General features: G+C 37.0%; 1 protein-coding gene across 7 annotated transcripts in view; it reads right to left on the bottom strand.

Annotated features, from left to right (window-relative positions):
* The window catches only part of PAM (peptidylglycine alpha-amidating monooxygenase), a 359,693-nt gene that overhangs the window by 127,654 nt on the left and 217,262 nt on the right, over positions 1-14,777 (bottom strand). For all 7 annotated transcript variants that reach the window (XM_060201208.1, XM_007526805.3, XM_007526804.3 and 4 more), the window contains exon 5: positions 2,668-2,755. In XM_060201208.1, the coding sequence (XP_060057191.1) occupies positions 2,668-2,755 (88 nt within the window). The remainder of the gene's footprint in view (positions 1-2,667; positions 2,756-14,777) is intronic.

The following is a 14,777-nucleotide window of genomic DNA, read 5'->3' as shown; positions in this document are numbered from 1 at the left end:
GAAGGGGACACCCGCCTAGCCAGCCAGATCAGCCTAATCAACCCTGGCGATCAATGGGGTGACAGATGTCGCAGCCAGATCACCCTCACATCCTTCATTTGTCATTAGAGAAATGCAAAATAAAACTGCACTGAGATCCCATTTCACATCTAAGAGAATTGCTTACATCAACAAACCAGGAAATGACAAGTGTTAGAGTGGTTATGGAGAAAAGAGAACTCTGCTATATTGATGGTGGAAATGCAAACTGCTACATCCCCTTTGGAAGATTGTATTGAGAGCCCTTAAATGAATAAAAATGGAATTACTTTTGATTCAGCAATATCACTCTTAGGACTGGACATTCAAACACTAACTAGAAGAGATATATGCACTCCTATGTTCACAGCTGCATTATTCGCAATAGCCAAAGAGTGGAAGCTGCATAAATATCCATCATCAGATGAAGGGCTAAAGAAGTTATGGGATGGGAGTCGGGCTGTAGCGCAGCGGGTTAAGCGCAGGTGGCGCAAAGCACAAGGACGGGCATAAGGATCCCGGTTCGAACCCTGGCTCCCCACCTGCAGGGGAGTCACCTCATAGGCGGTGAAACAGGTCTGCAGGTGTCTTTCTCTCCCCCTCTCTGTCTTCCCCTCCTCTCTCCATTTCTCTCTGTCCTATCCAACAACGACGACAACAACAATAATAACTACAACAATAAAACAACAAGGGCAACAAAAGGGAATAAATAAATAAAATATTTTTAAAAATTTAAAAAAAAGAAGTTATGGGATATAGATAACATGAAATATCACACTGTTTTAAAAAAGATGACACTGTACCCTTTAGGACAAAATGGAGGAAACAATGCTTATGTGATTATGATTAGAAAAATAAAGAGATGAAAGACAATTACCAGATGGTTTGGAATCGAGAGATCTGATTTACATGAACTGGTCAAAAGAAAAAATCCAAACAAAACAGAAGCAAGCAAACTGTACGCCTTGTGAGAACCCTGGTGGTTATTTTTGGAAGGTTGGAGGGTGGGATACAGAAATTTGGTGCTGAGTGTGGTATGGAACTATACATTGTAGTCTTATAATTTTGTAACAAACTATTACTACACATAAAAATTATAAAGAGACTAATTTTAAAATGGAATAAAATATGTTTACAACTTGATGTCTTACTTGCAGGATTCAGATGAGGAAAAGATAACAAGTGATTTGGTTTTATCTCAAACTGGCAAGAAAAATAAGAGGCTAAAGTTACTGGAATAAAGTTTTCTCTTGAGATTCTTAAAAAAAAAAAATTATGAAAAAGAAAAAAAAAAAAAAAGGAAAGCAAGGTTGGCCACTAAGTTGTAAGTTCTGCAAACAGAGAGCCTGCCCATTTAGAAGCTAGACAGTGACACACCCAGTAGAGTGCATGTGTTAGCAAGTGTGAAGATCTTGGTTCAAATTCTTAGTGCTTATCGGCAGATAGGAAGCTTCACGTGCAGTAGAGTGATACTGCTGATGTTTCCTCACTCCCAACCCCCTTTCTCTATCAGAATAAAAGGAAAAAAAAAAAAAAGAAAAAAATATAATGACCATTAGGATCAGAGGAGTTGTCAGGCAGGAACCAAGCCTCAGTGACAACTGTCCTGATACAAAAGAAGAAAAAAAAAACTATTTATCCTAAACTCTCCCTCCCACAGCATTTGCCATAACTGGGCATTTCTTCCATAATCAGGCATTTAATAGATGTCTATTGCTTTTTCAGGACATATTAAGAAGCACCACAGGATTAAAATACATCCTAAAACAATCGGTCTTGTGAATAAATAGGAGGAGGCAGTTCAGTAAAATGGGAGTACATTTGGATTCGACAACAAACCTCTAATATTGGCCTGCTGTATAACCTTGAGTAAATAATCATGTTTCTGAGGTCCTAGTTCCAGTTCTGTAAGGTGGGGTGATAATAATACCTGCTTCATAGGCATGTCCGGATAAAACGAAACGTGTAGAGACTAGCACAGGGTCTGAACAACTAAGTGTTGAATGAACAGAATCACAATGCTCTATACCTTGAACTATGAATTCAAGAAAAAATACGACATATTCTGAAGTGAAATTTACAGACTTTCTTTATAAGTTATGTGTATATTGACACACTATGACATCAGACATAATTTATTGAGTCAGTGACAAAGATTGATGGATGCTAAATAGCTGTGATAAACCATAGCATCAAGATGCAAAAGAACAATGTTCTCTTCTAAAGGAAAAAGTAAATATTCTGCCTTTTTATGTATTTATTTTGCCTCCAGATTTATTGCTGGGGCTCAGTGCCTACACAATGAATCCAACACTCCCAGATTTCTCAATTTTTTTTCTTATCTATTTCTTTTTTATTTATTTGACAAGACAAGAGAGAAATTGAGAGGGGTGGGGAGGTAGAAAGGGAGAGAGAAAGACAGACACCTGCAGACCTGCTTTACTGCTTGTGAATCACCCCTCCCTTCAGGTGGGGGGCGGGGGCTCAAACCCAGGTCCTTGTGCTTAGTGATAGGTGTGTTTAACGGTTGTGCCACTGCCCGGCCCCCTATTCCGCCCATTTATTAATCACCTCAAAATACTTTCACAGACATGTTTTTAAGTCCACACTTCCTACATCTCTTTGTACTGTGGCCTGGTTATCCCTTACCAGTAACTTCCAGTGGATGATGGCATATTGCATCCAAAAAGTAACATATGATGGACCGTATCCATGCTGGCACGAGGTTTGAAGTCAACTGTCAAGAGGGAAATGGTACACAACTGTTAATTAAGGTTCAAATTTTATGTACAAATGTCACAACAATGTGAATAATTGTAATAATAGGTAATTCAATGCACTTGTGATAGGATACATTCGTTGTCTTTTATTCCTTAAGCTGAGAATAGTTTGATAATTCAATTTAGTAAGACAGTAACATATTATTGAACAGAATTTAAAACTGAATGCTAGATACACACCTTTGAAAGTAATGAGAGGATCATGTGGGTATAATGTAAAGCTCAGGACTGTGTTTTCATAATATATGATTGCAGTGGAGTGTTGAATACATAAATACATGCACAACACAGCATAAAACCCGAAGCCATAAGAGTGGACACAATGTGAGAAAAAGGAGTTATTATACAAAAACACACATATAAGGGGGCAGGGTAGTGGTATACTTGGTTGAGTGCACATGTTATAAAAGCACGTTACTATCTCAAAATAGCATCATCTACAGGGATGTGGTGTAGATAAATGATTTACCAGATAAAGAAAAAGGGAAAAGTCTATCATTATAATATAGAAAAGGGGGAATGACCTCTGGGTAGCCCTGGATCAGCACTACATATTTATTAAATGGATACTGAAACTTATGTAATACAATTTCTTGTTTTCTCCTAATACCAGTAATTGAAAAACATTAAAATAATAATCACTTTCAGGGAAAAAACAAATACAAAATTCAAGAAGTCACCTACTAAAAGTCATCAAAAAACTTTACTACAGATTTAAAGCCTAAAATCATGTCGAGATTTTTATACTGTAAGCTAAACAGAGAGAGAATGGCTGAAAAATGAATTTGTTATAACCTGAAGCTTTGTTTTCTATTACCAAAGATACTGTAAGCCTGAAGACACTAAGAAGATACTCTGGAAGGAAAGAATCAGTTGGAAGCTACAAGACTTCACAAGTCATACTAATACCAAGCGCAAGTTTGTTGGGGGGTGGAGGGGGCAACTGTATTTCTATAGACTTACTCTAGAGCTGAGTGTAGAATGTTCTTCCTCCCTTCCAAAATGCTTTTGGGATCATTCCCAGCAAGAAATTGACAAAATCTTAATGTTGGAGGACCTGGATTCTATGATTCCATCTCTTCAAATTTACTTTGCTATGTGATATGACTTGCTATCTTGTACTCAATCTCACATTCAAAATAAATAAATAAATAAATAAAATAACCACTGTCAGGCTGGGTATTATGTAAAAGACTTTCATAACTGATGCTCTGAGGTCCTAGCTTCAATCCCCAGTGTATTATGAGTGAGTTATATTAATAGATTTTTAAAGAGAAAATCATTATGTGAATTTTGCTTAACAATAAAAAACCAACAAAGCCATGTGCATTTTATCAAAAATCTAACTAACGGCTGGGTACAAAAAAAATGTAAATTTGATGTGTCAACTGAAATCCCTGGTGGAAACATCTAGCATAAGTTTCAAGTTATATGGTTTCTATATAAGAAAGATAGTGGAGAATTATATAGTTGGTAACCACTCATAAATCGATTCCTGGTACCATGAGGATAGAACGGGTATCAAAGGTGAAAACAGAAATTAGAAAGAGATTTCAAAGAATCTTCAAGAAAACCTTGAACCAAAAAGGTATTTTTTTTATATTGATGCAGACTGTGTACTTCTATGAAGAAGGCAGAAATCTTTCTGGAAAAAAGAGTGGGTTAAAATTAAATTCACAAACTGAAATACTAATAGGCAAAAGATGTTAAGTAGAGAGGGAAGATGTGTGGACAGAATCAATAATGGAAACTACACAATCTTTTGCTTTCTATAAAGAAGGAAAGTTGATTGTTTTGCCTACTCAGTTCAAGAGGATCTTCAAACTGCCCTTTACAAAGGGGGAAATTATTTAAATGACAACTTTTAAAAGTCATTTCCTGAAAATATGCTCAGTCTGACATACTATTTTAAGAACCACTTATTTGCTCCACATTGAATCTTGCTAGATGTGTGTTTAATTTTACTGCAATGAGAAAATAAAAAGATAAAAATTTTAAAAATCCAGTATCTTCATGTGTTAGTTAAACACACATTCTCAGATTTCTTCCTCATAAAAACTTTTCCCTGGGTTGTCAAAATACCTCACCTGTATAGTGTGCTTACTCTGTTATGCAAACAGCCTAGGCTCAACCCTCTAGTCTCCTTAGCACTGGAGGAAGTTTCAGTGCACTCTTCTTGGCTCTCTCTTTCTATGTCTCTCTATTTGAAAAGTCAGCCCAGAGCAGTAAAGTCTAAGGCAAATATGGCCAAAAAAAAAAAAAAAAGTAACGGAAGACCTCACATTCACTGCCTCATATTATTCTAGTAACCAAGACCTGATTGAATTGCTATGTATAGTGCTGATACAGAATGACCACATGCTAATAATCAACTTTTTCATATCCTTGAGTATAACAGTGACACATTTGTATACATATATATACTCATATATTTACTTATTCATATAATTGTAGCTCACTCCAAGGTGAAATTAAAAAAAAATCTCAAAAAAAAAAAAAAAGAATTGTTCCAGCAAAATACAAATCTGAAACAATTAGGATATGCCATAAAATAAAGCACTGCTTGGAACATTTCATTTATTTGAGTTTATTAGGCAAATATATTGATTTACGAGACTGTTATCATATGTGTACACATTGGTCTCCCATGACAGGTGTCAACACACTATTCTCTTTATCAGCTTGACATTTTCCACTGGTTCCTCACCCTCTTTTCACCAGCCTTTTGCCTGCTCCTTCAGGGTTCTTGGATCTGCAGCAATAGACCACAGCTAGTTTAAATTTTACTCTGCATTTTTCCTTTCACTTTTTCTTAAGTTCCAACTATAAGAGATATCATCAGGTATTTGTGATTCTTCTGCCTTGTTTCACTTAACATAGTTCTTTCAAGTTCCACCCAAGTTGGAGCAAAACTGGCTATTTCATCATTTCTTACTGTGTATTCCATTGTGTACAGATACCACACTTTCCTTAATCACTCATATGTTACTGCATATTTAGATTGTTTCCCAAATTTGACTGTTATAAAGAGCATTTCAGTGAACATAAGTATGTATAGATCTCTGGTGTTTTCATATTTTTTTAAAATTTTTTTAAATATTTATTTTATTTATTTATTCCCTTTTGTTGCCCTTGTTGTTTTATTGTTGTAGTTATTATTGTTGTTGTTATTGTTGGGTAGGACAGAGAGAAATGGAGAGAGGAGGGGAAGACAGAGAGGAGGAGAGAAAGACAGACACCTGCAGACCTACTTCATCGCCTGTGAAGCGACTCCCCTGCAGGTGGGGAGCTGGGGTTCGAACCGGGATCCTTATGCCAGTCCTTGTGCTTTGCGCCACCTGCGCTTAACCCGCTGTGCTACAGCCCAACTCCCAGTGTTTTCATATTTTTTAAAAGTCTTTAATTATTTATTGGATACAGACAGCCAGAAATTGAGAGAGGTAAGAGGGAGACAGAGACAGAGAGAGACAGAGAAACACCTGCAGCCCTGCTTCACCACTCACAAAGTTTTCTCCCTGCAAGTGGGGACGGGGCTCGAACCCTGGTCCTTGCGCACTGTAACATGTGCACTCAACTAGGTGCGCCACCACTTAGTCCTTGTTTTCATGTTCTTTGGATAAATGCCTAGGAGAGAAGTTGCTAAATCTTAGGCTAGATCCATCTTCAACATTCTGAGGAATCTTCAAACTGTTTTCCTTCTTCTTCTTCTAGAAGAAGACTTAGGGACAAAATCAATTCACATTCCAACTAAGAGAGTAAAAGAGTACCTTTTGCTGAGTTTGTGAACTCTACAGAATTCAGTTATTAGTGTATGGCGTGTAAAACCTACTATTCACAGTAAGGTTTTCATTTATTTATTTATTTTATTTATTTATTTATTATTATTTTTTTTTTACCTGAGCACTACTCAGCTCTGGCTTATGATGGTTGGGTGGAACTTTGAGCCTCAGGTATGGGAGTCTCTTTGCATAACCACTATCCATTATACTACCTACCTGCCCTCACTCCGCCCAAGGATTCTGTGCGTGTGCGTGTTTGTTCCTTTTTCTGTGAAGATTTTTTTTGTTTTTGTTTTTGTTTTGGTCTAATATAATTCCATTGGTTTCTTTCTTGATTTTTCCTGCTATTAGAATGAAATCTGCAAAGACATTTCCAAAGCAGGTATCATAAAGTGCCAACATTTCCTCCCATGCATATTATGATATCTGCTCTAACATATAAATTTTAATCCATTTTGAGCTAACTTTTGTACACAATACATAGGATGATTCTGTTTCATTCATTTGCATGTGCAACCCAATTTTCCAAACACCATTATGGAAAAGATTCTCCTTTCTCCATTTAATGTTCTGGGTTCATTTCCCAAAAATGAACTGTCTGTGTATGTGAGGGCTTATTTCCTGACTCTCAATTCTATTTCAGTTCTATTTTCTTGATCTGGTGTTTATATGAGTTTCAGTAGCAAGCAGTTTTGATTATAGTAGGTCTGTAGTATAGTTTGAAGCTAGGAAGGTTGACACTTTCAGTTTTATTTTCTTTCTCCCTCAAAATGGACCTGGCAATTCTGGGTTATTATTTTTTTTCTTTTTTTGCCCCAAATAAACTACTGCAGTATTTGCTCTATTCTCTTAAAAACATTCATTGGACCATTTTATTTTAAGGCTTACTGTTATGGTGGGGAAGAGTTAGCTTTGAAAGATGAAGCTGACAGGATCTCTTCCTGGATTTGTTAATTCCTACTTTATTAAAAAAAAAAAGTCTACTTATTAGTAGGGAAGGTAAGGGATAAGGGCTTTACTTTGGCATTATTTTTTACTTTTTAATTTTAGTCTAACTTTGTAGAGCAAAATATCACTCCTAATAAATAAGATCTGTTGAGAACAAGAGACACAGGACCAGATCAGAGATTTTAATAATATGCAAAACAGATTAAGGAAAATATCTTTAAAATTATATATTCATATTTTTAAAAGCTATTATTAGAAATGCATTAGTAGATCCTTCTCTCCAGCATCACTGGTCATATCCATCACGTTCAACATCATAAACGCTCTTTTAGGGCCTCTACAAGACCTTGCTCTCAGTGTAGAATAACAGTGGGAGGCTGGGTCAACATACTCTGCTATTTGAGGTAGACTGGTCCTGAAATAAGTGCAGCCTAGAATGCTCCTAGGTATGACCATGGAATGCGAGTTCAGACTGACAGGGAAGCAGAAGTTACACAGGCTCCTGTGCTAAACATGAATAGACATGGTCCCGAGGTCAGATCAACAGGGTTTACAGTTAGTGGTACTTATATATTTTTCCCATATTTGGGAACTACTTTCTTCCCTGATCCAGCTTTCTGATCCTATTCCCAACTCTGACACTATCTTCTCAGGCAATACTTTCAGCCCACCTGCATGCTAGCTGTTGGGTTTCCTTTGGAATATACCTAAAATAGACTTCCTAGCTTCTTCCAACATGAAGAACCCAAATCTCATCTGTAATATTCTTATCTTTTGGTTCCTGATTATTAAGCAACTTATTCTGCCTTATAACTTAATGCTTTTCAGCCACCAAGTTGCAGATGCTACCATGACACCAATCTGACTTCCCTGGGCAGACGACTTCACCAATGAGTTTTGGAACCCCACCTCCCCAGAGACCTTCCCCACTCTGGAAAGACAGAAACAGCCTGGGGGTATGCATCGACCTGTCAATGCCCATATCCATTGGAGAAGCAGAACTTCCACCTTCTGCACCGCATAAAGAACTTTGGTCCTTATTCCCAGAGGGATAAAGAATAGGGAAGCTACCAATGGAGGCTATGGGATATGGAACTCTGGTGGTGGGAACTGTATGGAATTGTATCTCTCTTATCCCACCCACTACCTTGTTCATTATTAAATTAGCAATAAAAATAATAAGGAAAGTCATATATTAAAATAAATTACTCCTTAATTTTTTTATCATATACCAAAAAACTAAAGGATTAAAGCAGAAGAAAGCTAGATGGTTCTAGTGAAAACAATGATATTAATGTGTGCAAGTTTGTCTGGCAGAATAAGCAAAAGCAGTTTGGGGAAACAGACAAAAGCTGCTTGTGAAAATTATGTTAGGTTATGTTATATCAGATAAGATTAATAGCACCTCAACGCAATGATTACCACCTCAACATGCTTCAGCTCAGACTGTGTCCAGAGACTTCATGTGTGGAATGACAACCCTTCAGCTTCATTACTCGGGTGAGACCTTTCCTTTCATAGTATTCTCTAATTACATCCCAGGTGGTTCACTTTCTAACAAAGTCCCAAAACCTAGATATAGACCAGGTTCTGTGAGAGAGAGCATATGTTCACACTTATCCATAAACTAGTGCAAAATATATACCTGAAAGCAGAAGTACACTAGAGTTTGCAGAGTACCCCCCTAACACTTCCTCTCCACTATTCCAACCTTTGGGTCCATGATTGCTCAACAATTTGTTTGGCTTTGTATGTTAACTCTCTTTTCAGCCACCAGGTTCCAGATGCCATCAGGATGCTGGCCAGGCTTCCCTGGACTGAAGACCCCAACAATGTGTCCTGGAGCTCTGCTTCCCCAGAGACCCACCCTACTAGGGAAAGAGAGGGGCAGACTGGGAGTATGGACCGACCAGTCAACGCCCATGTTCAGCAGGGAAGAAATTACAGAAGCCAGACCTTCTACCTTCTGCAACCCACAACGACCCTGGGTCCATGCTCCCAGAGGGATAGAGAATGGGAAAGCTATCAGGGGAGGGGATGGGATATGGAGATTGGGTGGTGGGAATTTTATGGAGTTGTACCCCTCCTACCCTATGGTTTTGTTAATTTATCCTTTCTTAAATAAAAAATAAATTAAAAAAAGATTAATAGCACCACCAACACTTTTAAATCAATAATCAGATGGCAGTTGCTAAATTAAAACATTACTCCTGTCTCAAGGGGTGTCAATGATTCAGACTGCCTGATGTATATGCTCAGAAATTTTTATAGGCAAGTAAGTAGGAGTGAGTCTTGGGAAGCAGATACTTTTGATGGACTGACTCTAAAAACAGCTAGTCATATATTAATTGAAGGAAATATGATGACACTGGAAGTGCACAGGTTGTGGAATTTCTCAAAGGACAACGTCATCTAAAATGAAAGGCTTGTGAACATGAGTATAGGCGACGTGTTGATTAAAGAATTGACTCAGGTCTGTTTTCTGGTGTTCTAAGCAAAATTAATCCATACAGCATGAGGTTGTTCAGGATTTATGACCTCTTTAACAGTTAATATCAGACTACAATCAGAGCCACGAAATTCTCTAAGCATGTGATCTAGCAGAGAATTTCATTTAGCAATTGGCTATCTCTTCATATTTCCTTTCCAACTGGATATCCAGGTTTGCATGTCAAAGTCTGATATACCTGCTAGAATCAGGACCTGGAAAGATTAAGTGAACACACACGGTGAAGTGGAGGAATGAACTATTTAGAAGATATCCATGCACATACCAATCTGAAGTTGCCATCAGAAATGGTAGGTTCAGTCTTTTAAGGCATAGATATGCAGTAAAGTAATACAGACCATGGATAATTACACAGTACAAGTAAACATGAATCTCCTGAATTGAGGCACTATGGAAGTTACGCACATACACTAAAGCAGTTAATTAGAGATAACTATTACTAACATTTCTCTTTTTCCCTTCCAACAGAATTATCCTATATACAGTAAATGATTTTATAAACTACTATGGCTATATTTTATATTAGCAAATAATTTCTGTCAAAGGAACTTTAAATCTGGCTCTGTGCATTAGAACTGCTGATACAGGCTGCTAAAAATACACATGCCCAGAGTGAATCCTAGATGCCTCCCATCCATAATTCCATCAATATCTCATTTATATGTCCAGACATAATTCAGAGCAAATGTAAGTTTGAAAAGTGTCAGTGGGTGAATCATAGGTGATTTGGACTGGTTGAGTATACTTTTATTATGTGAATGTACTCAGAGGTTAGTTAAGTTATCTTAATTAACTCAGATTTCAATGTTCTTTTAAGTGTATGGGACAAACATTAAAAGCAAGTTTTAACATAAACATATATATATTTCACATATAATTGACAATGACAAAGCAAACAAACTAGACTAACACCACATAAATAACAGAATTTGAGAAAAATATAGTTGTTACCAGAGAGAAAAGGAAAGACAGATGAAATAGATCGGAATAGGTTTATAAAGTTTCTAAATGTAAAAAGTTAACATACTTTAGACTTTTTTTTTTAATTAAAAGTGGTCACCGAAATTCTATTTCACATGTGGCCATTTTAGCTATCTTACCTAAAACGATTTCAGGACTGAAGTGGGTCTAAGCAAGCATACAAATGGAGCCTCTGGTGATGCTGCCTATAATAGAGTGAGTATTCTAATAGTGCTAGTGCTTTCAAGCCATATTCAATATTGAGAGAACTGAGAGGTGAAAGGTTCAAGAAAAATTGATGGGAAAAAGCTACTGACCTGAAAATCTCAATAACACTCTCATAAACATTTTTTTATTTCCAAAAATAAAGATTACACTTCAAAAATCATTCACAAGAACTGAAAGTAGTGCTCCAAATTGTTATTTAAGTGTAGGATATGATCAACCTTAATGTTTATAATCTTGCAATAGGCTCAGAATGGCTCAGATAAATGCCAAGCTCACCGCGTACTACATTTGGCAGCACGTTGAAGAGCTGCAGCAACGGGATATTGTATTATCTTCTGATAATACACATTCCCACACAGCCAGAAAAATATTCTATGCTAACATAAATATCTTGTGCCTGAACATTTTAATCGGAACATGTAGTAGAGAGTTGTCATGAACTCTTGCAGGCATGGACAATAAGGCACACAATTCAAGGAGAGTCCTTAGTGTGGTTTATGAGGGCTCTAAACGGCACTTGCCAAGTTAACCGAGAAATAAGACACCTAAGCAAGCCTATAAAGTGAACATAAATTTAAACAGAAACAGTCCTTACCTCTTAAGAAAGAGGTTTCAGTGCAAAAGGGAATTAAACTTCTAGACGATAACCTTTGTAAATTGAACTTTTTGGCACATGCCAGAACCAATAAAATAATCAGTAAGTAGCATTCATTTGCCAGAATATGCAGGATACAGTCTCATACACTATTAAGCCCTGCTTTATAATGTCATCCCTGCAATAGTTCCTTATTAATTTCCCACAGAATCCAAGTATTATCTCCCCATACATAAAAATATATATTTATATATTTATAGATACACACATATGTATATATATATTTAGTGGTTTACAAGATTGCAAGATAATAGGGGTATAGTTCCATACCATACCCACTGAAGTTCAGTGCCTCCACCCCCTAACTATAATCACCACAGTTCTCTTGAAGTCTTAGAGGCAGGTTGAAAGACTCCTTCTTGCATATATCACTTTTCTGCTCCAGGCTGGACTTTTCAGGTAAAGAGAGGCAGAAAAAAGGGGCAGGGGAAAATAGAGAGATAGAAAGAGAGTGAGGAGGGTCAGGTGGTGGCACACCTGGTTAAGTGCTCACATTAAAGTACGCAAGGGTCCAGGTTCAAGGCCCTGGTCCCCACCTGCAGAGGGAAAGCATCACAAGTGGTGAAGCAGGGCTGCAGGTGTCTCTCTCCCTCTCTATCTCCTTCTCCCCTCTCAATTTCTCTCTGTCTCTATCCAGTGATAAATAAATAAATAAATAAATAAATAAATAAATAATGTCAAAAAAGAAAGGAAGTGAGGAATACAAAGACAATGACATTAGTGAAGTTTCCTTCAGTACGATGGGAGTCAGGTTCAAATCTGGATTGTGCACATTAAAGCAGCACACTATCCAAGTGAGCTATGTTATCAGCCTTAATGCCTGCTATGTCCATGCACGTCATCGCACTAGACTCCCAACCGACCATTTTTCCAACATAGTATCTCCCACTCTTCAATCTCACTAGGCATACTCCTCACTTGATAGACATAACCGCTAACATTTATGCCAGGGTCATTTACCCCACATGAGGGGTGGGGGTTCTGGAAATAAAATAAGGCAAATAAACTATCTGCAGGTATGTAAAGAACAAGTAGTGAAGCTCACATTCATGCTCTGTGTGCTCTTCATTGTCATGATGGCTGGAATATGTCATCCGCACTACAGATCCAAACAGACCATTTTCCCAGATGCGGGTCCTCTCTCTCTCAATGAATTTATACTGGTATTTTTCAGAGCTGTCTGTTTAAGTCATCTCTACTGAAATAGCTCGAATGGCTACTTCAGAATGACTGTTCAATGCCATGAACACTATGCCCCTGAGGGGCATTTACACATTAAATTTGATTCAGACCAGAACTGACATTAACTAGGGGTGAAGTGGGATGGTGACATTTTGACATTATTACACTAAACAGCTGTCAACATGGCAGTTATTTCCTTAGGTAGTAATTATGTATAGATACACATATGCCAATATATATAATTTTATTTTAATTCACATGTAATATTAGTCTTAGGTATACAATATTACAGTTCATTATGTTGGGTAAATTCATTACTCCAATAATTCCTGTTGTCATGTTACTTTTTTGATAATTCCTAGATGTATGTAACTGATGTCATTTCTAACTCTCAGTTTTACAAAATGTTATAAAATCATTCCCACTCTGTCCTCTCCCTTTTTTAAAATCACCTTAGAAAATTCTGGGGGTTTCCGATGGAAATAAGTTGTGTGATGAGAAGACAGGGAACATTTAAGAAAAGTCTGTGACAGGATACACAGTTACAGGTTCTTCTTCACAATTACCACTTACAGATTTGGTTTTGTTCACTTATTAAGTACATCTAATACCTTACATGTGCTCTCAGCTTTCTGCAAGTAGTTATTACTCAGTAACTAGGAAAACTGGGATTGAGAAGTAGCTAACTTGGTAGATTTCTCATGCTCAAGGTCCAGGTTCAAGCCTCTGGTGCCTACCTGCAGGGGAAATCATCGCAAGTGGTGGAGCAGTGCTGCAGGTGTCTCTCTTTCTCTCATCCTATCTCCCCCTGACTTCTTAATTTCTATTTATTTCTATAAAAGACAAATTATATATTTGTCTTTTATATATCATTTTTCATAAAAATCAGAACCATAGTATTTAAGTTATCAGTTCTGCCAACTATCAAGAAGTAGAAATTAGTTTTCTCTCTTCCTGTTTTATGTTCATATTATTTCATTTTAAGATATAAATAAGGCAACCAGGTGTCTATATTTTTCTCTGTATAATACTAATTTATATCTCTGTATACACACACACACACACACACACACACACACACGAGCGCGTGGTATATGGAAAGCTTCCTACTCAGTAATCATGCAGGATTTAGAAAATGTACTGTTCATGTTGGAGAAGACCCTAGATGAGAATGAAGGGACTGAATAATAAACGTTCAACCATGTGGAAGCAGCAAGGTTACAGAGTAATTAAAGGGAATGGAAACACACACACACACACACACACACACACACGTACCCACTTTCTATTTATTTTATGAATGTAATAGCACTATAACTGACAGACCTTGATCTTTACAGTCATACTGTCCAGTGACTCAAAAATGCCATAAAAATACATTCTTGCAGTGTTTGAAATAGTCCAAATATCATCTTAATATGGCTTTTGTTAAATATGTTTATATGTTTATATAATATGTTTCTTTGTTAAAGAAAGGGCATATTCGGAACCTTCAAGTCCTATTGTGCAATTCTCTGTTAGAAATTCTTCTGCATTCAAGGGAAAAGCCCCCAAAATGAACAGCAATGAATCATTAGATTAATTTAATCTGTTTGTAAATTCAATGGCTTCTATCTCATTTATATAGTGCAATTTGATAGATAGGGACCTGTCATCATTCACTAAGGAAAAGACACATTTATTTACTGGTCATCCATGTGAGGGAAAGCAAGTAGATG

The sequence above is a fragment of the Erinaceus europaeus genome, chromosome 11, assembly GCF_950295315.1.
Source record: "Erinaceus europaeus chromosome 11, mEriEur2.1, whole genome shotgun sequence".
NCBI classification, from domain to species: domain Eukaryota; kingdom Metazoa; phylum Chordata; class Mammalia; order Eulipotyphla; family Erinaceidae; genus Erinaceus; species Erinaceus europaeus.
The sequence above is the reverse complement of the archived record's forward strand: the minus strand, read 5'-3'. Positions and strand labels throughout refer to the sequence as shown.